General features: G+C 44.6%; 1 protein-coding gene across 2 annotated transcripts; it reads left to right on the top strand.

Moving 5' to 3' along the window:
• The first annotated feature begins 20,189 nt into the window (after nucleotides 1-20,189).
• LRATD1 (LRAT domain containing 1) lies at nucleotides 20,190-24,616 on the top strand. Of its 2 annotated transcripts, none has more exons than XM_081068735.1 (2): nucleotides 20,190-20,446; nucleotides 21,407-24,616. In XM_081068735.1, exon 2 carries the CDS (start codon nucleotides 21,443-21,445, stop codon nucleotides 22,319-22,321), a length of 879 nt encoding a protein of 292 aa, XP_080924861.1. In that variant the 5' UTR covers nucleotides 20,190-20,446; nucleotides 21,407-21,442; the 3' UTR covers nucleotides 22,322-24,616. The 2 variants fall into 2 exon arrangements, with proteins under 2 accessions (XP_080924861.1, XP_080924862.1); XM_081068736.1 differs by having other exon boundaries at nucleotides 20,204-20,516; nucleotides 21,407-23,805.
• The last annotated feature ends 469 nt before the right edge of the window (nucleotides 24,617-25,085 follow it).

Here is a 25,085-nt window from a genome sequence, read left to right as displayed (position 1 = left end):
TCCAGACCATTTCTCTTTTTGATCTCAGAATTAGCGGAGTGCTCTTCTAAAAGGTCAGGACTCACAAACTTGGTTGAGATAGATGAGACAACTATGTCAGGTCATCATAGATAGTGAGGGAAGAGGGAAGTAGGGGCAGGAAGAGAGGATGGAGAGAGCAAGAGTCACAGAAGGAGAGTGAAAGGGGAGTACTGAGTGAAAGGCTCAAGGGTATGAAGGTTTTAGGATCTTAAAATCTGATTTTTTTTTTTTGATGGCCAAAATTTTCTTCTTGTGTTACACCTATTGCTTAATTCATGAAAGGAGTAGAAGATGAGGAAATAAGACAGTAATATTAAAATCTGTAAGTTTCTAGTAGAAAGGAGGAGCAAGGGGACTAAATAAGAGGGGCAAAAATTCTCACAGGGTCGTCAAGCGTGGATATGAACAGATCCAATAAATTTTGTTTTGAGCCTTACTTCCTCAAACAGGTAAACACTGGTTACTCAGAAGGGCTTTTCAACCTTTTACAGTAGAGCAGTAAAGGTAAGGGATTAAGGAAGAGGAAACAGAGCAAGAATCACTGACTCACTGACTCATACCCCATCTTTCAATCTCCCATCCATCCTTAAACCTCAGACTGAGGCCCTTGGGCAGACTGTCAACAGAAGGCTTCATGGAACAAAGAAGCGTTGAAAAAGGCCGTGAAAATAAAGGGCATTTTAGCTCAGTGGAGAGTGCTCCAATTCAGTAAAAAAATAATTTCCATGATCTTTCCCTTTGGAAAAAAATGAAGAGGGAGAAAGAGGACAGAGGACGAGGAGGAGGAGGAGGAGGAGGAGAAGGAAGGAGAGGGGGAAGGGGAGGGGGAGGGGGAAGGGAGGAGGAGGAAGAGAAGAAAGGAACTCAGAGTTAGTTTATCTGACTCTGAAAAAAAGTGACCAGAGAGTGAAGCTATTTTACGTATTTGATTACCAAATAATTATAGCAAAAACCAAACAAACAAAATGCCCGTGGAATCCTGCTATAATTTCAAAGAAGTCTAAAAAAGGAAAAATGGGAAACCCATAGACTGGCATGCTGGATCTGAGTTCTAGTTCTAGAGAGGTGTCTCTAGAATGGGACAAAGGAATCTTGTGAGCTTGCTAGGAAAACGCAGAATAAGCTTCGGTGTGACTCTGTTTAAGAATCTGACTGCCAGAGAAAACAGCATTACAGCCCATTTGCTGGTGTTTCTCCGAAAGAAAAGGACTTGTGAGCATCTTGGTTGGTGGAATTCTTCAGTGTGTGCAAAGTTCAGCACACCTCGTCTCAGACTCTCTTAGTTATTGTGACAACAAGGCACACCTTCCTCATTCCCCAGAGCTCCTAGGAGACTGCCTTTGTCTCCTGGCTGCCCCCTCTTGAGACCCACTGAGGCTACCGTATCCTACCCTGACTGCCAGTCCCACCTCATTTTTACAGATAAGGTTAAGTCAGGCCCAGAGAAGGAAATGGGATTCTGGACAGTCGTTGAATTGGTTGGTGGTAGAGCTGGGATTCTTAATCCATTGCATATTGTATTGGGCTTGTTGCGAAAGGCAGCACACGTTCATAACACCTCCTACAGAAGCTGTATGGATTATCTAGCCTGGACCGCATGCATCCTGACCATTGCCAGGAAACTCCCAGCAATCTCTTCAACAGATGAATATCTGGGTCTGCTGATCACAGGTGATGGAGATAAACATTTTATTCCTGATGTTCAAAAGCCACTTAAAATTTTCCAGGAAAAGAAAAAAGATAAAGCACAGCGTGATGTTCAAAATAAATTATAGTTTTAAGCATTAAAATATGTATTATTCAACATCTGTTTCATCTACCCGGTGAATCACTGCATCAACTTAACCTTGAAGTCTAAATCAACTTTGGATTAGCTTTGGATGAATGAAGCTGTGCTCAATTGTGACTCCTACTTAGAACAGCCCCAGAAAGTTTCTGAAGTGAATCCTGCCAGGGATAGCAGAATAAAAGAGAAGATGATTTTCTCTATTATGACAGCGCTACTATAGTTTTACTAAGTTTGAGAAGTTCTAGGAAATGGATAAGCCCGGAGTAGGGGCTAAGCATTATACTCACTAATACAGAATGTTTAGAGAGTAAGTTTGGTTACACAAATTGACTTATTGAGAAATGTATTGGCGGGGGGGAGGAAGTGTAAATCTCAAAAGTAAATCTCATCTCATCAAGGGAGTATTTGGCTATTATTTAATCCAAACCCTTCCTTTTGGGAATGAGCGCATTGAGGCTCAGATTAGGAAAGTAAAATTGCCCTTACTCACAAAACAATGCTAACCATCAGTATTATAGTTGAGAAATGGATCATAAAGGAATAAGAAAATTTTTTTTTCCTCCAAGAAGTATTTAGTAGCTTATTTTTTTTTCCCTTTGTTTCTTTTGGATATTTTTAAATCATTGGTGAAACAGGTGGTATTTGGTATCCAGTCTTTTCCTCTTAAATAATGGAGCAAAGAAGAAATTTAACCATCTTCCTAATGTAGAGAATACATAATAACAGTTTTGCCACTGGGTCCAATAAGTTGTCCAATGCTGCATAAAGAATGTTATACACTATTTGCTGTAGAAATATCCATTTAGCCACATAGTAACTGGCTGTAAAATCTTGACACCCCTGCCTAAAGTTATTTATTTAAGTTTTGGTTGGTTGGTTGGCTATTTCTGCCCAATTCAGCCTAATGATGTTTTGAGGTAATAATGTTGGATCTCCACCTCTAAGAAACTTGAAAATACATTGAGGACTTGTGCTTCTGAGGAAGGAGATCTTTCTAAGACACAGCAATTATTTCACCAAAAACAATCAGAAAAGCAAGATAAGTTAAAACAAACAAACACATATTTCAAAGAATCAGAGAAGCAGTGAGGAATAAAGGGTAAAAAGCTCCAGAGGAAGAAACCACTCACGAAGGTGTACTGAGGTACACTGCTTCTCGAGGTGTCTGGCAATCATGGGTGAGGGCTGAAGGCTGAGAGCCTGGGCCAGGTGCAGAAAGAGGGCCACCAGTGTGAAGCAGAAACCCGCAGAGCTGGCTCAGTGCCAAAGACTGCCGTGATGCAATCGGGTGGTAGCATGGCCTCAGAGAGACACTTTTCCCCATCAGGAGATAGACCAAATTCCAAAGGTATCCAGGACAGGAGACTAAAGTGTTAAGTCAAGTCTTCCAAAGAGGAGGGTGGGATTCCATGCATACTCAAGTGATTACATAAAGAAAACCCACTGGGGGAAGAGCCATGAAAGCAATGGTCATGAATTGAGAAGGGGTCAATGAGGTAGCCACCACTTTTTCCAAGGGGCACTGATCTATCTGGGAAGAGTCAGGTGCTGAGAATCCAATGCTAAGAGTTTGCTTAGGTCAGGTAGCGATCTAGGTGACAGAAGCAGGAAAATACAGAAGACGGGGCACCAAGCCCACCCTTCTAAATGTAGGTGCGTCTCTTCTTCTCATCAGACTTCCACACCCCACCTCATGCTTTGGTCTTCATTCAAGCATGTGTTTTCTAAGTTTCTTCAGTCATCTGTGCTTTCTTTCTTCATAACACTTGCCACACCATAGCACAGCCTGCCCCGTGTCTTTCTCTCTCTCTCTCAATGGACTATGGGCTCCTTGAAAGTGGGTGTTATGTCTCCCTCATGTCTGTGCAGTCAAGGCTTAGCGTAAATGCTAGTAAATGTTTGCCAGATGAATTTGAAAAAAAAAAATATGAGGAAACAATGAAAAAATGGAAACTCTGTCCAAGAAGAGCTGGAGTCAAATAGAGAAACAAACATAGGTTGGAAATAGAAACGAGATAGGAAAACAAGACAAGTATCTAAGTAGACAAAGTAACAGAGTGGTGAGTGGAGGATGAGCATGAGAAGTGGATGAAGGTATTTTACTAAGAAGAAAGATCCATTATGTTCCTTTCTTGGGTATGAGCATCATGGTGTGGGGAGGTGACCTGTTGACAGCACAAGGGCAGGTAGAAAATGCAGGGCAGGTTAATACCAGACCATTTGGTAGGGACACTCTGGATCCCTTTTCTCCCCCCATCAAACTCTTACCTCACAAAAACAGTGCCTCCCATCTTCCAGCCCACAGACAATTGTTTTCTCTGGGATCTGGCTCAGTGTCAGAGCAGAGCACTACTGACATAGGGACAATGTCACTTCCCGATGACGCAATATTGCCCAGCCACATAGGAGCATAGGGGAATACCCCACCCAGGCTAATGGAAGCTAATCCTTTAGGCTTTCTCATAGTAGAAGAGATCTTTTTAAATGCTCTGCTAAACACTTACAGTTCTACATTGGTGAGGACTCTTGTTTAATCAAGTGCATTCACTAATTTTCTAATTTCCAGGACACGCTGTGGCACATATAAAATTGACCATAGGATCATAAAGCTGGGTTAAGATAATAGTCTTTGGAGATTGGGGTTAAATCTTAGGTGTACTATTAATGAGAAGTATATACTTAGGCAACTTACTTCACTTTCCTGGGACTCAGTTATTTTATCTATGGAGTGGGTATAATCATATCTACCTAGTAATATCTAACAAAGGCTATTATGGGGATTTGATGAAATAATACTCATAAAACACTGGCAAAGAGTGTGCACATAAATGGTAGGAGAAGCTAAATAAATCTTGGAGGCCCACATGGCCCAATCTCAGAGCAATATCACACACACACATACACACACACACACACACACACACACACAATTTAACACTACCAACAACTAAATGTTATCAAGTACAGTATCCAAAACCTCTACAACCTCTTGAGAGAATATCTTCTTACGCAAAGTAAATATCTTACACATTCTCTTTCACATGCCTTTCTAAATATCCTTTACAATGATGGCAATTCATTTTCAGTTCTCCACCTCAAAATAAAATTTCCTTGACACCCACCTCTGTCACTTCTTTGTTTCTTTTCCTACACCACTCACTCACTATCCATGCATTAATTTAACAAATAACTCAGCATCTTCTGCTGAGGGTAGTGTATGAGTTGCTGAATTACACACCCAAGGCCCTTGCTTTTGCAAGTCTTCTACTACTCTATGTTTTAGGTTCTCTCTGCCTTTCTGTTTACTCTCCTACACGAGGCGCTCATCTCTGGAAACTCTATGAACGAAGAACAATTAGCAATTTTCTCATCATACTGAATGTGTTTAAAAATTATCTTTCTAGAGTAATGACTGCTGTTCTTGTGTAACTTATTACATAAACAAAATAATATATTTGTAAAACGATCTGTAGCATCGTTGTCACCAAAGACCAAAGCTACACTGTGGCAGGCATAGACCATGGAACTGGGGAAGAAAATAAAGGTGTGTGTTGGGAGAGTAGAAGAAACAGAAAGGAGAAAAGATGACTGTGGAGCCAATCAGTGATCTGAAGGCTTATATAGACCTCATTAAATGCCCCATGAATTTGGTGCAAAGCTTGTATTGTCTCATAATTAGTTAATTTCCCATATGCCTTATTTCTCAAACTCCAAGTCAATTGTAAAGTTCTCAAAGACAAGGTCTTAAACACCCTATAGCACTTAGTCCTGCTGTGAAGGCAAGAAACAGTCACAGACAGAGAATGGAATAAAGAGGGGATAATTGAAAGAAGGAAGAGAGAGGGCCAAGATCAAAAGCAGAGTGATACAAAAAGTATATTAAGGCAACATTTCATCAAGGAAAGTTGGTCAAAGCACATTTAAGATCTGGTGTATACACCTTGTAGATGGTTTTCCAGGGCCCAGCCTTGAGCACTCATCTGATGGTCTGCTGAAAAATGACTAAAAGGCTCTCAATGGAGGGCCAGGAGGTTCCCAGTTCTGTATCATCTAGAGTGTCTAGGGCCACAACACTGGTCCCCATTCTTGTGGAAAGGCTGCAAGACTCCTGGGACTGCTACACCTCAACAAGAAACAGCAAGTACTGATTGGATATAAAAATGAAAGGCTCGGCACATGTTCAGCTCATAGATATGAAAAACCCATAGCTCCTCGGTGGAAGAAGCAAGGCCAAGGAGAGGCGAGGAAAGAAGTGAGACATGGGGCCTTTGGTGTCTAGCTAAATAGAATGTAATTAATTTGAAATACTCTTAAAACGGGTAGACAAATAAATGCATGTTGTGTTTCAAAAAAAAAAAAAAAAAAAAAAAAAATGAAAGGCTCTTATGTAATTATCTGTGTTTGTTGTTTTTCTTTCTCCCTGTGTATTTGTTACGTCATTTCCTAAACTAATTACCTAATTAAGGAGGGTGAAGGCATTTAAAGGATTAAAGTGAGATCCTTCACATATAATAAAGGTAGAGATCTTTATTAATTGCTCCACTGAAAAGTGCTCCAACACCTTTCACAGCCGCTGAACCATTCATTAATCTGCCCCCTCCATCCATGTGTTTAAGCAGTGTTAATCCCCCCCGCAAGGTACCACTAAATACCACCGGTTATTTATTCTAAGCCCTATAATTAATCACATTAGCAGTCATGTGTTGACCCTCTTCACTCCCACATGCCATTCATGCAATTTCCTGGGGGAAAGAACCAACTAGCACACACGTTTCTAGCAATGGCTGCAAGGCACTTTGTAATTCCTTTAAAATTGGAGTCACCAACATTTCAGAGAAGAGAGGTCAAAATGCAGCCATTTTTACTGGGACACATAGATGTGGTTGGCATTTGTATTCTGCTCTATGTAGAGGACAAAAGGTATCCACAAAGAACAGCCTACTGCTCAAAACCATGGGTTCTGCAAATCAGAGATCCATATAAATCAAAATGCATCTCCTCATGAACACCAGTGCCCCCGGGAGATGCATTAGTCAAGGTGAACCAGGTTATCCTGTGGGAACAAACAACCCCTACAATCTGTGTGCTATACCATAAAGGTTGGTATGTCATTGACGCTTACCTAGTTATCCAAGTTCCCTAACTTGTAGGTATGCATTGTCCATCTCTGTCTTAGGGCAGGGCCCATGGACTACAGAGCTCAGTGGTCCTGCCTGCCCACAGGGGTAGAAGAAGCAGAGCAGACTTCCAGGGGGCAGGCAGGGGACCCAGGGGCTCCAGCGAGTGGCCTCTCACTGAACAGCTCCTTTGGACCTGACTCCAATCTTTGCCCAGGGCTCTGTGATTCACAGCTGCTAAAGAGCTTACGTTCAAGAATTTGGAGCTGGTGTCTCCTCTCAGTGAGCACAGTGGGACTCACATTTGGCAACAGGCCTGTGTTCCAATCAAGGCCATTCAACTTAGCTGGGGGGAGGAATAGAAAAAGTCAGTGCCAGGCCGTGTGCCCTCCCCTGCCAGCACAGTGAAGCACTGGCTTCAAATAGTGACACGGGAGGGTCCCTGACGCTGTTATATATATATGAGCAAACCCTTCATTTAAAAACCTTCTTAAATTATGAGGTCAGACAGAATCCAGAAATCACTCTGTCAAGCCCTTAAAGTTTGAAAGAGCAAGGAACTCCAGCCCAGAGAGGGAAGTGACTTATCAAGGTGATAAGGTAGGGCCAGCCGGTCATTAGGGCAGGAAAATAAATATCCTTTAATTGTGTTAAGCACCCAGCAGAGCTAAGGTACTAATGTTGTCACTCTCCATTCTGGCTGGCCAGCCCAGTTGGTTCACACTCCGTTTTGATGAGGGTCTGGGAAGTAAGCCAACTAACTCAAGTGATTTCGATAAAGCTAGCAGAGTTTCACTTTTTTCCCTAGGCCCAAGTTTGAGGCCAGAGTCGAGTGATCCAGGCAAGGATAGTGGGTCACTGTCCCACAGCCAATGGATGACCAGAGGCCATTGGCGTTCGTCAGTAATAACCTGTCCCACTCACTACAGCCTTTGTATAGCAATCTACAGTTTATGAAAGGCTCTCACACATGTCAACTCCCATGATCCTCTTAGGACTCCCCTGGGAAGAGGCCAGGCTGGTCATTTTAGTCCTAATTTGAAAGGAAGAAATTGAGCATTTTCCCAGGCTCATCAAAGTCCATGACCACACTTGGTGACAGGAGAGAAGAGAGCCTGGGAGACGGCAATGTGTGCTTCATCATTCACCCCACGATCATGTGACATTGAGAGATATCACAAACAACTCTGATTATTAACCGTGAATCTCCATCATCTCTCAATCATCTTTATAGGTCTATGACACAGAAGGATCTTGGGGGGATGATTTGATTGAAACACAATTTTATCTATAAAGGATTTTTGGCATCATAAAAATCAGTAAAGTATGCCATTTTTCTAAAATGATTCAGCCTGTCCTTGTTTTCTAATATGGTATCTCCATCTATTTGCGTCTTGTAGTATGTTTGAGCTACAAGTAACTTTACAAATAAACTGGCCCATCTCTCTCCTTTTGTGGTTAAAGAAATTGAGGCCAAGACCAAGGACGAGACAACCTTCCCCAGCTGACGTGATGAGTCTTGGGAGAGGTGGGACAAACACCCAAATCCCCTGAGTTCCGGCTCTGTGTTCCCTCCACCCACCAACCTGCACCAACCCCCTTCCACTGAAGCATTCCCCCATCTGATATGTTCTTAAGCAATTTGTACTGAGTATTTTGTCAGAACCCATTGGTTCTTATGAATGTGTCTTGTTTACTGTAGCGTTTTCCTCACTGAGCCACCATCTCCATCAGGAACCTCTGCCTGACACTTCCCTTCTCTGAACCCAAGGTCCCCACCTATAAAACACAAATCATCCATGTACCCCCCTCACACTGTTGTGAACTCTAAATTGATATACCAATGGGAGAGGTTATTATCAGTACTTAGTCTTGGATTTGCATGCTATGCAATCTGAGCAAGATTTTAATTTTTTTCTGTGCCTGAGTTTTTCTATCTGTAAAGAGGAGAGATCACTGTTTAGGATCTCTCCCAAAGTGATGCTGGAAAGATGTGTGCAGATGTTAACATTTCTTGTTCTCGTCAAAATAAAATGCATTCTAGCTATTGATGGCCTCACCAATCAATTATTACTACTCCATTGACCAACATTAATCATGCTTTTCTTTATTCAACCAGCATGAATTGTACACCTACTGTTAGGCTGGGCACCATGAGGAGAGGCAGAGTTTAGAGGAAGCCGCAGACCCAGGCCCTCCCTTCAAAAAGTAGCCAGTTCCAAGACAAAAGAACACGGACACAAATAAAACAGAAGGACTCTAAAAGGGTGCATACAAGCATTTCAGGGAGGACAACAAAGTAATGGCTTGTTCTTAGATTAGTCCATTAGGAAGAAATATTTTTTACTGACCTGGGACAGAACAAAATAAAAGAGACAATAATAATGATAATTAGAATCGTTCTCTGTGACCCTCTCAAAATCAGCATGAGGTAATTCTGGTCCAGCAGACAGCCTCCTTTCTGGAAAGTCTCCCCTGCTTGACTGGCCACAATTTTTTTTTTTTTTTTCCCAATGGCTTCTTCTCAGAGTCATTTCACTCTGCCTGTACTTCTTTTGGTCCTTCCACTACTTGATATTTTAGTTGTTAGTTAATCTGTCTTTGCTTATTTACAAGTTCAAAAAGACATTAATTGTGCCCTATTCATTTCTCCCTCCCTCCTTTTCCTTTCATCCACTTTAAAATCCATTGCATAGAATGGCAATTAGAGATATTTATTAACATAGACTGAATTGAATGAACCTGACTACCTCACAAGGGTAGTCAATTTTCACAATCTGGTTCATCCTCCCCAAACCCCTCTAACTCTTCTGTTAGGGACCCATTTAAGACAGGTCATGCAACTGGGTGAAGTCAAGACATGGGTTTTATTTCACTCATTAGCACTGCTTGGGAAGAGAAGCCAAAAAAAAAAAAAAAAAAGAAAAGAAAAGAATAAAAAACAACTGTACTTTAGAAATAATCAGCCTCACTCCAAATCAGCATCACTCCAAACAGACACCCACATGCGCACTAAAAAGCGAAAACAAAAACCATAAAGAGCCTAGTCAAGATGGTGAAGGAGGGAGGTGTGGCCTTAGCTGTGTGTGCCCATGCCCTGCGGTGCCCCATTTCTTCAGCCATCAGCCTCCTAGGACTATCTCTAAGTCCCCACTGAAGACTTTGTATTCTGGCTCCAGACTCCTCTCTCCCTCTCCCATTCATCACCAAAACTTTCCTGAATGTCTGTATCCATAGGACACCAGTTTATGGATCCGTGACCACCTGAAAATCTCCTTAAAACTACCAAGATTTTGGGCCCCTTCCTAGACATTCTGAGTCAGTAGGTCTGGAATGTAGCTCAGGAACGTGAGATTTAAGAATGTTCTCTGGTTGAATCTCATTTGTTCTCCTAGTGGACACCCATAATGGAGTCAGATCCCACTTAATTCACACGATAAACAGAGGTCCCATAAGAAGGCATGTGCTAATTCACATCCACCCAGAGATTTCACGGCCAAGAAAGCACACAAGTCTCTTGATTTCCACTCCGGGTCCAGGTCCCCCTTGGTGGTACAACAGCAGGAATAAAAGGAAGGATAATGAACTCTTCTTGCTAGTCATTCTCCCTTCATTCCAGAAAGTGGCCTCAGCAAAAAGAAAAGACTATTTCAAAGTCTTATAAGCATTACACTTTCCATCATCAGAAGAGAAAATTTGATTTCAACATGCAGCTTGCATTTAAACACAAGAAAACAAAACCAAAACATAAAAGTGCTACGGTTCAAATTTTCTATTGGAACCAGCCCTGTGAATTATTTGAGTGATTCCCCCATAGTTTATCCTGGGAGAAGACAGCTTGAAGATTTTATAAATAGTTACTGTCATCCAGATGGAATATCTCCTTTGTTTTTCAATCATGTATTATTATTATTTGTAATCTTTCTAAAATAACTTTTGAGATAATAAACTTGAAAAATCAGAGTCTCGTGGATGCATGGGGTTTTTATGACAAAATAAATAGCAGGGCAGGAGGAAATTGTTTGGGTCTCATTTTAGTTAAAATATATCATTTTGATGAAGGTCCTCAAGGGCAGGAAACAATGCATCCACATTTCAAATCAGTGGCATTACACCAAAACATAGATATTAAGGGAAAATGCAATAAAAGATTGTATTGTACACAAGTAGAAAAAGTAGGGCTCAGTCTCGTTGGTAATATAGCAACACCTAAGAATACATTGGCTGAGGTAATCATTCCTATATCCCTCAACAACAACAACAAAACAAAACAAAAAAATTAATAATATAAGGACATGTTAACTTCTTCTACCAAAACTTGAGTAATTAGAAGTGGGCAAGTTTCATTTTCTTTATCTCTCTACTTATAAATACCAAAGAAAAGTCAGCGGAATATGACAAAGAGAAATTCTCAAATTCTGACCAAGTAACATTGTCTATTTTTCTAACCTGAGAAAACAGATCCGTACACAAGTCAAGGCATTAACTTAAAAAAAGAAAAAGGTGGAGGGAAGTGGGATGGGCCTGTTAACACTGGGTTATCACTTTATCTCCCATCTAAGAAAGTCTCTTTTCATTAAATCATTAAAGTCATCTTTTTCTCATTGAACAAAGGTTCAATGTGATTCAAAATACTTGTATATTTATTAAGAACCAAGAAAAGCACAGTGTGAGATGACAAAGGGATCCTAGAGTTTGTTCCTACACCACAAGAGGACACCAAGCATCAGTGGTCATGTTATTCAGGATAGACCATGCTTTGTTGTGTGAACAAATTCATCCCCAAATTGAAGTTACCACAAGAAAGCTTTTTTGTTGTTTTTAGTCACTCATATCAAGTCTAATTTAAAGTCGAATATCTGTCTTTAGCTATTTAAAGTCAATTTAAACGGAGATAATTTAAAGTTAATTTATCGCTTATCCCTGATTGCTTCCATTTTCAACTCCACTCTCCACTGCCTCAGGCCAGAGGGTACCACGTCTGCTCACATTCCCATGGTGAGGACTCTCGGGCACAAGGGGCTAAAACTCCAACTACAAGGAAGCTGGAGGTAAATAATCTCCCTGTGTGTCCAGGAAGAGAGATGGTGAGGAGAACATAGTGTCGTATCTGCCCCAAAAAACCAATCAAATGTATCGGCAAATCAGACAGAACAGAGGGTGGCATCATTCTGAGTGGCTGGGAAAGTTTTCTAAGACAGGTGAGATTAGAGTCACCTTCAAGGACAGATTAGATAGGGAACATAGAGCTCATTCCATGTGGAAGGAACACTTTCAAAACTCCAAAGGCAGGAAATAGTGTTGTGTGTCTGGAGAACAGTGAGAAAATAAAGCCTGCTGAACAATGGTTAGTGAGTAACAGAACACAGGCATTCGGAAGCAGCTGGGGGCACTCATCTTTTGGAGAATTACGAGCTACAGAAAGAGGAGTTGAAATACTTCTTCACAAAGCAACATTGTGGTGTATGAAGCCAGACTGTCCAGGTAACCCCAGGTATGACTCAGATGTCCAGTCCAGAAAGCTGGAAGTCACCTAACTCATCCCATTATCCCAATTATCTAAATGGTCACTAATTCCTATTGATTCTACTTCAAAGCCACTTGTTCCTCTATGTCCCCAGTATGTCTGCCTTATTCCAGGCCCCCAGGATCACTTACCTGGTGTCATGAAATTAAATGTTTCTGTTACCCTAAAATTCATGTGCTAAAACCCCAATATCCAATCTGAGAGTATTTGGAGATGGGGCCTTGGGGAGGGGGAACCCTCATGATAGGATTAGTGCTCTTAATAGGAAAAGACAGGAAACTCTCTTCTCTCCTCTCCCTTGCCACCACCTCTTCCTCTTCCTCCTTCTTTATCTCCAGCTCTCTCTCTCCTCTGCCCCAGCTTCCCTACCACGTGACCACACGGCAAAAAGGTAGTTGTCTGGAAGCCAGAACCTGACCAAGCCAGCACCTTGATCTTCGGCTTTCAGCCTCCAGAATGTCAGATAGAAATGCCTGCTGTTGAAGCCCCCAGGCTGTGGTATTTGTCATAGCAACCTAAGCTGACTAAGATACCTGGTGTCTTATCACATCGTCGCCAACCGTCTCCCTGTCTCTGGCCTCTTTTCCTTTCAGTATAACTGACCCCATGGGCCAGAATGGCCTTCCTAAAAACCATTTCCAAAACGGTGTAACGTAAGGGCCCCTTTCCAACTTGGCCATTATCCATATTCTACCAATCACAAACCACTTGGAAGTTTCTTGAAATCGTCAGCTTTTTCATGACTCTTGAGCGTTTTACATATGTTGTTTCTTTGAACTGAAAGGCCTCCATGCTCTCCTGCTTAGAAAAATCATATTCATTCTGCAAAGCCTCTAAGATAGCCTCCTCCTGATTCCTCCCTTAGTTAATAATTCCTTCCCCTGTGCAAACTTTTACATGCTTATAAAACATGTTATTGCTTCTGTTTGTTTGCATTGGATCATATCCTGGTCAACTCTCCACATCCAGCATGAGCTGCACAGGGAGCAGAGAATGTGTCCTGTTCACCTTTGATGCCCCAGGCCCAAGCCCTGTGTCTGGTTCAGAGTACAAGTTCCATACATGCTTTCAATCAAATGTGAAGTGAAGGTCATGGACATTTACTACAGTATATTCTGGGTCTGACACCCAGGCTGAACACTGTGCTGCGGTATAAGAATTGATCACAATGATAAAATAATACAGAATGTTATAAAGGAGGAATGCAGAGAAAGAAACTGCTGTGGATGCGGGAGGACAGAGTTCTTTAATCACACCTAATAGTTATTAAGGCCTTATTGTAGGCCAGACGCTGTGGTAGGTGCTTTTAATATATTACCTCACATAATACTCACCAAACCCCCTCAAAGAAATATACTATTATTATTCACATTTTAGAGATGAATTGAGGCACATAGAAATGAAGCATCTCACCCAAGGCCATACAGCTAATGATAGTGGAGCCAGGATCTGAATCCAGGTTCTCCGAAACAGAAGCGATATGTGAAAGCTGCTCCATGATAAGAGGACAAGTTATTAGGATCAAAGGCAAAGACATAGAGAGAAATTAGAATAACATTAAAGCAAGAGGGATGATGGAGGGGGAGCATGAGAATATGCACACATAGTTCCTTGCCCTTGGTAATGAAATCGGCTGAGTATGTGTTAGTAGGAGTGGTATGTTAACTACATGTTTTTAAATAGAAACCGTATTTACTAACTATGTGCTATGTCTGTAGTTAGATCTAAACATTTGACAACTGGAAAATAAATAAATACCTCATTATGATAAATATAATTATTGGGCAAGGAAAACAAGATGAATCAGCATTGACAGTTTAAAAAAAAATTGCACCATGAATTGCACTTCAAGGAAAAGTGTTGAAAATAAGTGAAATGTGAAGTCTAAGTGGTCACTTTACTCTTTTTTAAATAAGCACTTTCCCTTTTTTACTAAATTCTAAAGCATCTCTGTCATTTAAGTAATGTATTTATCACAAGTTCATTATAGCTGCCCCACCCTGTGGTATAGGGTGTAGGGGAATAAGTGGGAGGGGAAAGGATGAATAGAAGAAAGAACTAGAGAATAAGAAAGATTTTCTCTGATTCCCAAGAGCTATGACTATCAATTCAATTCTATTCAGCAAATGTGTATTAAATTTCCACCTTGCAGCTTGGAAAGAGCTCAGTGATAGGAAGATGGGTGGGAATGTCACAGTCTCTCCTCCTGAGGAGCTTGCAGTTCAGTAGTGGACGTAGACAAAGAACTAGGTGATGCCAATATAGTGGTGAAAGAACAGAGTGCAGTGGGAGCTCCGTGAAAGGTACCCATGGCAGCTGTGGCGAGTCAGAGAAGGGTGCCAGGAGGAAATGGCTTCTAAACTGAGAGCTGAAGACAGAACGTTCTTGCCAAGGGACGATTGGAGGAAAGAATCTTAGCAGAGGGAACAGAGCAGTAAAGAGAAAGGGCCGTCAAAGATGCAGAGAAGTGGGTAAAAACAAACAAATCAGTGTACTCAGTGAGGCAGAAGCAAGAAGCCAGAGGGTGAGTAGCCACAGACGAGGGGGAACGGTAGGCGAGGGCTTGGAGGTGACATGCCACGTGGACTTTGGATGTCCATGGAGAGTGACTGAGGAGCATGTGGAGAGTCAGGTAGAGAGGGCACCCCCAAAATGTACATTTGAGGAATGGCCCTGGTTACACTGTGGGAGGTGGCAGTGGGAGCAACACTGGCATCAGAGAAATGAGAATTGGGCTGCTACAGCAATTCAGATGGCATTTCTCAGCACTGGGTCTAAGGTGGCGCAGTAGAAATGGACTATGGTGAACAGATGAGAAAGATGCTTGTCACGGAGAAACCATCGGAGTTCGGCAGGGTGATACGTGGGGCCTGAGGATGACAGCAAAGGGACAAAGTGCCTTGGCTTTGGTTTGCAAAACTGGGAGGGTAATGGGGCCCATCCTCCAAAGGTAAGACACAAAGGGAAACGCATGTTTCCAGATAAAAGAAGTGTTGAGCTTGGGACATCCTTTCAGTATCTGTGGGACAGCCACAGGACACGTCTTCTAGGCTGTTGGATATTTGGGTCTGTGACTTCCATATTTCTATCAGGGTCCCTGAGGAGGCCAGAGGACCATTTGGAAACCCAATACTGTATATGTCCCGTAACAAGCCTTCTCGCACATCACACAGGCGAGGTGCTGGAGGGCTCAACTTGGTGAAAGCTGAAACGAAAACGAACACTAACATCTCGGTAAATAAAACAGCCCCCACGATGCGTGTGTGCACCAAAGTCAGACGAGACGTATCTACTGAGTGTACACTACGCACCCAACCCAATTCTTGGCAAAGGGGTATACATTGGAAGTAGTAAGTAGTTCTTAGTCTAGTAAGAAGGGAAAGGAAGAAAATCAACCAGTGATGCCTGTTCAGTTTGGTAAGTGTTTGACTCATCTGACACATCTCATGACTACATATAGCACTATGGGAACACAAAGGAGGGTCTCAATTAGAATGTGTGAGGGAACAGACATATGGGGGGGCTGACACTTGAAAGGGTTATACATTTTGAGTAGAAGCTAGATGAGGCAGGCAGGGAAAGACATACTGGACAGAAGGAAGGGTCGGCAGCATGTGTGTAATAGTGCCCAGACCTACTATAATTGTCACGTGGAAGTGGACACACACAAAAGGCATGTACTCTCCTAAATTATGAAGAGAACACCGCAGAATGATTAACGCTGGGCCGAGACATCTTTGTCTAACCTGCATCCAGGGAAATATTAAACTCACAAGTGCTGAAGATTTTTCCCAGAATATTCATGAGTCTACAATGACAAAATAATAAGAAGCCATTAAAGATACTTTAATAAGAATATCCAGTTATAAGAGGAAACTCAGAAAATGTGGAAATATGGATGCCAAACTTTGAAGAGCGCACTTAAAGAAATAGACGGTTCCATGCATGAAGAGAGGTGAAGGGGAAGTTGGACTAAGATGGCAGGACTCTCTTCAGTCTTAGTTGCAAGGAGTTCACCCTGCCATCTTTGTGGCCTAGAAAAAGTAGAAGAAGGGTGAGATATTTAAAGAGTGGCATACGTTAATCACATGGCAGTGATTGAGAATTTAGGAAAAAAGTAGTTGGGAAATATGGGGTAGCACTTAGTGGGTACAGATGCCATCATTGCTGGTTTCTTTAAATTCTGGGTGATGGAAATCTGCTGAGATGCTGCAGGAATTCCAGCAATGGAAAGTCAAGCTTAACAGTGAGAACAGACATTAACAGAGAAAGGGAGAAGGATAGGATATTGACTGTCCTGAGGTAGTTCTAAAATAAAGCGTAAGCTAACTGCTGTAATAAATAGCTGTAATATTTTTTGGTGGCTTAACCCAATAAGATGTATTTCTCCCTCACATCATAGTCTAATGAAGGCTGATTGAGAGGGAAAACTTCTGCTCTACAAGGTCACTCAGGAACCCCTACCTCCTTCCATCTAATGCCTCTCTATCTTTTAGAGGCTTGGAGTTCTACCATGGATCCCGTACATATGGCCTGATGGGAAAAGAAAGTACACAGAAGTTTGTATTAATGGTTTTGGTTTCAGGGGCCAAACCTGGCAGTGGTTTACATTCCCAACCACATTCCACTGGGCAGACTAAGTCACATGGTGCCCACCTAACTGTATGTTTTTCAGGGCCATGTAATTTAGCAGTGTGCCGAAAAGGAAAGGAAAGGGAGTTGGTGAGGCCACAGCACTGTGTCTGTCCCAGATGGTACAGTGTTGTTTATCAGAGATCAGGGTGAGTATGATAACTGCCTAAGCCAGTCAGGACAGGACAGGGAAAGGGACAGCTCACTAACGGCTAAATGGTAACATAGGACATACGATAAAGGCAGAAAGACATTTTTAGTTAGCAATGATGTAAAGCAGTACTGATAAAAAAAAAAAAATGAGCATTCGTTCTGAACCCCTACCTCCAGTGACAATTTTAAAGAATGACAGTTTGAGCCGAGGGCCTGCTCAATAAAATTTGGGAGAAAACCTTCTATTTGTTGCTGAAGAAGAAACCAGAGGAAAATAAGGAAGATGATACACAAGATGGTACCTGTAGACAAGGTAACATACATATAATTGACTCCTAACCACTTCTCTACTAACCCTTTTCTGTACATGTTCTTCACACCAAGAAACATTCATTTAAAAACAATTCAGAATTCTGCAGGACACAGGATGTGACCAGCCCCAGGACTCACCACAGAAATCACTACAGAGTTAGACCTCGAATTAGTCTCAGGATAGACAGGGCTCTTACCACCTTAAGAGAGAAGTAGTCCCACACCCCAGCCAATGACAGCCTTGGCACCCACCCCACCTAGGGCAAAGAACTGGACAATTGTCAAAAAAACTAGGACATGGGACTCTCTATCCTCTCCACTCTTCCACCAATAATATAACAGGTAACACTAATTGAAAGCTCACTATGTGCTGGTACTGTGTTTGCATACATGAACTCACACAGCTCAGTGAGACAGATACTATTTTATCCACATTTAACAGACGAGGAAACTGACATCCAGAAAGGTTACGTACCTTATCAGTTAGCCAGATCAAAAATGTTGACGTAGAGTTCAGACTATTTGGCTTCGAGTTTTTGCTTTTGAAGAACAGATTATGCTTTTGGTGACACTGTATTTCCTCAGTGTGACAGCAGGCAGGATGAGGTGAGAAATGACAAAGAAAAACAATTAGCAAACAATAAAATAAAAGGTAGGTTTTCTAATATCTCCGCCCTCTGAGTTGATCGGCTTATTCCCCACTGTATTATCTTAGTAATTGTCCAAAGGCCAGAAAGAGTAGATGAATTTTCTTCGGTTTACTTTTAGCTCCTCTTTCCATGTCTCAGAGCCAATGTGTTCTCTGCCTTATATTTCAAGGGGATATTTATTCTCCTTTGTGATAATTCAAGTGGTAGGTCTTTTATCCTGGTAGGAGGATGGGATGGAAAGGAGATTCAAAGAGTTGTACGTTGCTATTTTAAACTTTGGCACTCTATTTTGAAGCCCTGACAATATTTTATGTTAATTATCCTTTAGAATGTTGAGAAACAGCCTGCTTCCTCTGCCGCCTGGAGCAGTATGAAATAGAACAGGTAGGACAGAACACAGCATCCCAAGCAAATACACTGTATATGTTTGTGCACCAGATTTGATCTTAAGATGGACAGAGTTCCTCTGATACAGCAGGAATGGATTCTTCAGATACTCTCTCCCACGGATCCCTGAAGTCTGGTTTACAACCAGACAAGTAACTCACTCCTCCATCTCTGAAGCCATTTTTTTTTTCAATTCTCTTGCCTTCAGGGCCAAAATGAGTTGTTTCTAATTTAAAGCAAGTATTTAAAAAGATCATCACAACCATTCCAAGGATGGCAACTTGTATTCTAACAAGTGAATCCCCTCCAGAGGCATGATGATTAAACTGTCTCCTTAAACCTCTTAGCATAATGCCTAGCCACTTGGAAGTCGTCAGCACATGTTGACTGTTTTCACTTTTATTATTGCTGATGGAGCCGGTTGCACACACATACACACACACATACACACACCCCAACCTCTCACACTGTGAAAGAGGCCCAGGATTCAAAGTTGTGTAGAGCACAAGCCAATTCTCAAGGCATTCACTTTGCAAAGAGGAAGAAAGTCAACACAGGTTTGTAATAAAATGCGGTAAGAGCTCTAAGAGTTTGTATCAGCTGCCAAGGGGGCACAAAGAGGAAGGTCCCATCCCTCTCTGGGGAAAGAGAGCAGGCTTCACAGAAAAGCTGCTGGAGCCCAATCTTTAAAGTAGAACCAGGTGTCTAAGAACTCTTTAAGGCTGAATCCTATGAGCGTTTTTAAACTGTCAATCTAGAACTTCTTAGGTATGAAAGTCATCTTTCGGCCTTCAAGATTCGTTCGTTAACTTTCCATCCAGAAATGCAATCATGAATTACTATTGCACCTCCTTCTCCCACAAAACCAAACAAAACCAAAGGTAGTGCTGGGGCTTGGGGAGCACTAACATGGCCCACTGTCGGCATTTGAGACACACCCCTTACACAGACAGAAAATTGGACGTTAAAATCACAGGCCCAGTCAGGAAAAGGGCTGGCCAAGGCTCAGACTTTTCAGTCGCATTTGACACAGTGCTCCTTTTACACCGGGCGCCGGGGCCATGTCACTTAAGAGCGAATCTTCCTAGGCGCAATTTCAAAGGCGACTGTGCCTGGCAGGATAAGGTCTGGGGGCCTCGCACCAGGCCAGGGGCCGTCGGGAACCCAGGCTCCAGGGGCCCCAGGAGGGCCCCAGGCGCCCGCCTCCGACAATGTGGCTCCCGGCCCCAGGCCGCACGCAGTGCCTGGCTTGCAGTGGTGTTTCTTCTCCACCCCCAGACCTCACTGCTGTAGTTCGTACTCTCGGAACCCAGAACGCGGGGGACCGAGCTCTCGGGTACAACTGGCTTGGCGAGGAGCTGGGGGCACGCTGGAGGCGCGCAGCCGCCCCCCCCCCCCCCGACTCCCTCCGACAGTCGCACCGCAGCTTCCCAGCCCCCGCGCGTCGGGGCGCGCAGGGACAGGACCGCGAGGGGCGGCGCGCGCTCTGGAGACCCGCCCCCACTTCCCTCCCACTCCGGGGCAGATTGGCAGAGCCTGGGCCCCGCCCCAACCAATGAGCGCGTCCCGGGGCGGGCCCTGGAACCGAAGGCTCCGGCTACAAGGAGTCGTCGCCTCGGCGGTAGGAAGCCAGAGCGGAGTCCGGGCTGTCCGGGTGGAGCGGGCGCCCTGGCCAGCGCCGACAGCGCGCGTGCGGGTACTGCGCGGGGCACCGCACCGCACCATTCCGCGCGGGACGGAGTGCAGCCGCAGCCCCACGCGCCGCCCCGGACCCTCTCGCCACCACCGCCTCCGCAGCACCCATGGGGACCAGGAGACTTTAAAGGAGTTTGGGGTTTCGGGAGCAGGGAAATCACCGGTACGGAAAGGCGGCTGGCTGTCTTTGCCTTGGAAACGATCTTTCTTCGATTGTTTGGACCCTGTGTCGGGTAGGAGGGAGAGGGGTGTTTTGGCTGAAAGTGGACCTTCTTACACAATCCACACGCACATCCGCACCCGCACACATACACCGCGCTGACTTCCCCCTTCCTTCCCTTGCCTCTTTGTTAGGTTATTTTAGAGCAGACTCGCCCTGGAGCAGCCGGATTGGCTCCACTGGGGAGAAGGCAGGAGAAGGGGCCGCGTGCACCTGCCTGTGTGACCAGGTGTGCCCGGGGGCTTGGGTGTAGGTGCATCGGCGTGCGTGCAGGTGCGGGGCTGGAATTGGGTACGAGTGTGGGAGTCTGAGTGTGTCATCGAAAAGGGCTGGAATTGTGTGTGTGTCACACCAGTGTACCAGCCTATGCCTGGACTCCAAGAGTGCAAAATTTTGCTGGTGTCAATGCCTGCGAATGCGTCCGATTGTCATTGTGCGAGGCACTGTCAGGCGACCTAGTGCAAAACTGAGAGGTGGGATGGAGAGGGTGGGGACAGAAATGTGCGTGCAGCTAGCTCCAAGCTTTGGAGCCGTAGGCGCCCCTTCTCCCTTCTAGCTGACCCCTCCGTCCTTTTCTGGGAGTCCATCTCCCACGCTGCCACAACCCGCGCTGTCCTCCTCTCTGGGACCCCGCACGCCCTCCAGCCCGCCTGCCTTTTCTCTTGTGGGAGTTGGACCGGGTTCCCGGAAGGGGTCCCAGGCTGTGTGGTGGCGTCCCTTCTCACTCGCTGGACTGGCGCCTTCTGTGTCTGTCCCACCCCTGGGGAGGCACCGGAGACTCGGCTGGCCGGGGGACTCCAGTACAGTAGTGTGGGCGGGCGGGCAGGTCCCAGGGGCACCACACGACCCGGGGAGGGGCCGCCCGACTCTGATGGAGTCTCTGCCTCTCCTCCGATTCTGCAGATCCCCGCTCCTGGCCCTCGCCTCGCCGCGTCATTGATGGGCAACCAACTGGACCGCATCACCCACCTCAACTACAGCGAGTTGCCCACAGGCGACCCATCGGGGATCGAGAAGGACGAGCTGCGGGTCGGGGTCGCCTACTTCTTCTCAGATGAGGAGGAGGACCTGGACGAACGCGGCCAGCCGGACAAGTTTGGCGTGAAGGCCCCCCCTGGCTGCACTCCCTGCCCGGAGAGCCCCAGCCGGCATCACCACCACCTGCTGCACCAGCTGGTCCTTAACGAAACTCAGCTCTCAGCCTTTCGGGGCCAAGAATGCATCTTTTCCAAAGTAAGCGGCGGCCCTCAGGGCGCCGACCTCAGTGTCTGCGCGGTCACCGCGCTGCCTGCGCTCTGCGAGCCGGGCGACCTGCTGGAGCTGCTGTGGCTGCAGCCCGCGCCCGAGCCGCCCGCGCCTGCCCCGCACTGGGCCGTCTACGTGGGCGGCGGGCAGATCATCCACCTGCACCAGGGCGAGATCCGCCAGGACAGCCTGTACGAGGCGGGCGCGGCCAACGTGGGCCGGGTGGTGAATAGCTGGTACCGCTACCGCCCGCTGGTGGCCGAGCTGGTGGTGCAGAACGCCTGCGGCCACCTGGGCCTCAAAAGCGAGGAGATCTGCTGGACGAACTCGGAGAGCTTCGCCGCCTGGTGCCGGTTTGGCAAGCGGGAGTTCAAGGCGGGCGGGGAGGTGCCTGCCGGCACGCAGCCCCCGCAACAGCAGTACTATCTCAAGGTGCACCTGAGTGACAACAAGGTGCACACGGCCAGGTTTCACAGCCTGGAAGACCTCATCCGCGAGAAGCGCCGCATCGATGCCAGTGGTCGCCTGCGAATGCTCCAGGAGCTCGCAGACTTGGTGGACGACAAGGAGTAGCCTCCGGGCGCGGCCTGTCCCTCCTGTTTCCCCACGCCCCGCTCCCTTCCCCGTACCAGGGCTTCCCGGCGGGCGATTCAACACCCCACCCCACGCCACCTCGCGTGTCCGCCGGGGGCCAGTACCCAGGCTGCACCCTCGCACCCCTCCAGCAAGTGGCAGGAAGTCTCAGGAACTGGCCCTGGGACGGAAAGGACAGCTGTGCGCCCCTAGCTGGAAACGCCCAGTGATGGTGATGGTGTTGGGAAACCGAGCTTGTACTTTTCCCTTGAGTTATAAGAGGGGAAAGAAGAATGGGCTGAGTGAGGGGAGCAAGGACGTGACTGCTCTCCAGAGTCACTGCTCAGCGACTATCACCGCCACCTACTGCAAAGGGACCATCACCGCCCCAAATGCGCGCACAAAGACCGGTGGGAGGTGAGAATTGATCTCTTCAGGGTACACAGTTCAGCTCCTGTATGGATACGTCCCCAGATTGCAGGATTTCCAAGAAATCGAGCCTGTCCCTTATGCACTTGTGAATCATTCCACAAAGAGCACCCGGGAACTCCGGGTTATCCCTAGACTGCCCCGGACCGGCCAGCTCTCCAGGCCTAGGTCTCCTGACATTATATCCCAGGCTCTGGGCTAAGCTAGACAGTGTTTGCTTCCTGTTTCTACCGAGGGAAGGGAACGCCACCCCCCACCGGCATTTGCCTGTGAGTCTCCCTCGCTGGCAGAAGGGAAGCTTCCCGGACCAGGGAAGAACGTGGCGCAGCTAATTTGGTGATGAGCGCGGGCCCAGTCCCCAGCAAGGAGAAGGTTCTCCTGACGTCTGGGAACTTGAATTTGTGGAGAAGGGCGCTTGTTGTTCTTAATCCTAGATTGCTCCCTCCTTGGGCTGCATTTCAAAAATAATCATATTTTTAAAGAGTTTGGAGGAGAGGGAGGGGGAAGACATGGCAACATTCCAGAAACCAGCATTATTAACGACACCATAAGCCAGTATATTTAGTTTGGCTTTTCCTAACATAGAAATCTTAGAAGATGGGGAAGTGGAAATAAAGTTTAAAAAATGAGGGAGCAGTTTCCAACTATGTCAACACAGCCTATCTGTTGATGTTTTTATTGACCATTTTAGCAACATGCTAATAAAATTTCAAATTGAAATTTTTATTTTCATGGCTTTAATCCATGATAGTTTAAATACTGGGGGCCATTAAGAGTGGATTTAGCTAACAGCTTAGCTAACATTGCCTTTTCACTCTATTTTTACGAAATCCTGTTTGTGAATATTGTAGTTAATTTTTTGGCTTTAAACAACAGCCCTAGCAATGGTGGAGTTGTTAATCAAAGTGTATATTGTACTGAATTTGTCAGTTACGGGGTTTACTTCTTTGGTGGAAATTGCTAGCAGGTTCCACGATTTTCTTTTCTCTGTGTTGTAAACCATTACCATTCCACATTTGCATTTCTATTTTTCTTCCTCTCCCCTTGATCTCCTTAAAAAAAAAAAAAAAAGAAAGAAAGAAATGATTCTAGAGTTGGTGGCTTTTCCCCTCCTCTTTAGCCAGTCCCACAATTCATTCCTGAACACCAGAGAGGACTTGTAGGATCAGGACAAACGTGCATTTTTCAAAAAATTAAGGCTGTTTGAAACCCCTTCCTTGAACAAGGATTTACCAACTTCTCCCCTATGCTGCAGCCCCAGCCTGACTGTTACTTAATTCAGTGTGCGTTAGAGACCTGCAGAATCTATGTCCCTTTCAAGGGGAATTTGTCAAGTAAAGGTGTTCAGCTAATTGTTGCAAGCAATTGCCTATTGACAGCTGTGATTGAGTTGGACAGCAAATATTGTGGCCAAAGCCAGTTTCTTGGCATTTCAAAAATAATGCAATACAAACTAGTCGAGGTGAGACTGGAAATGCCTTTTCATGGTAAACGATTCATTTCTGTTTTGTGTTCTGGTTTTCATCCTGGATTCATTTCCTGATAGTGAATCAAAAGGTCAGATCCATGGAATATGAACTAGAATATTTTTCTTAAGCTGATTGAGTGATTTATTTTTTAAAAATGTTTAAATGCATATACTTTCCTTTCAGCATCTACAGTGGCATAACTTTTGTGATAACTAACTTACCTTTGCATGTATGGAGAATTGAAAGTCATTTGTTTCCCTAACTTAATTCCTCTTTCAAATAACAGATGGCAGATCATAAACCGAAATTCTTTACTGTATCTACACAGTGCACAGTCTTCTGTGTCCTACCACTGTACTTGGCTCTCTGCTGTATTAAACACTGACCTAAGCATTTGATCCAACAGGACTCCTTCTTGACATTTTGTCTTCCACCTGTCACTCAGAGGATGGGACTTCAGCAAAAGAAATGAATCTGTCTGTATCACACCTAATACTAAGATTTTTTTCCTCTGATGACACGTAATCTGATTTTTCTCTTACTGAGAGGGTCACTATAAGAGAGGAATGGCTTATCAGCTTTATACTTGCCGAAACTGGCAATAAAAACGAGTTTGGCAGCCAAAGTACCATTCATTACTATATTGGTGTATTAAGGATTGGGTTGATGATAATACTTCTACAGATTCACAACACTAAAACACTGGTTACAAAGGGAACTTGAAAGGTTTATAAGGTTTCTCATACTGCTGTTGGAATAATCATTGATTATTTGTTAGTCAATATTAAAATCGTAGGTGGTGGAATGATTCTAATCATAGTGCATCATGGAGAGGATATTATCAAAATATTATCTAATAGTTTTAT

The sequence above is a fragment of the Rhinolophus hipposideros genome, assembly GCF_964194185.1.
Source record: "Rhinolophus hipposideros genome assembly, chromosome: 12".
Taxonomy (NCBI): Eukaryota; Metazoa; Chordata; class Mammalia; order Chiroptera; family Rhinolophidae; genus Rhinolophus; species Rhinolophus hipposideros.
The sequence above is the reverse complement of the archived record's forward strand: the minus strand, read 5'-3'. Positions and strand labels throughout refer to the sequence as shown.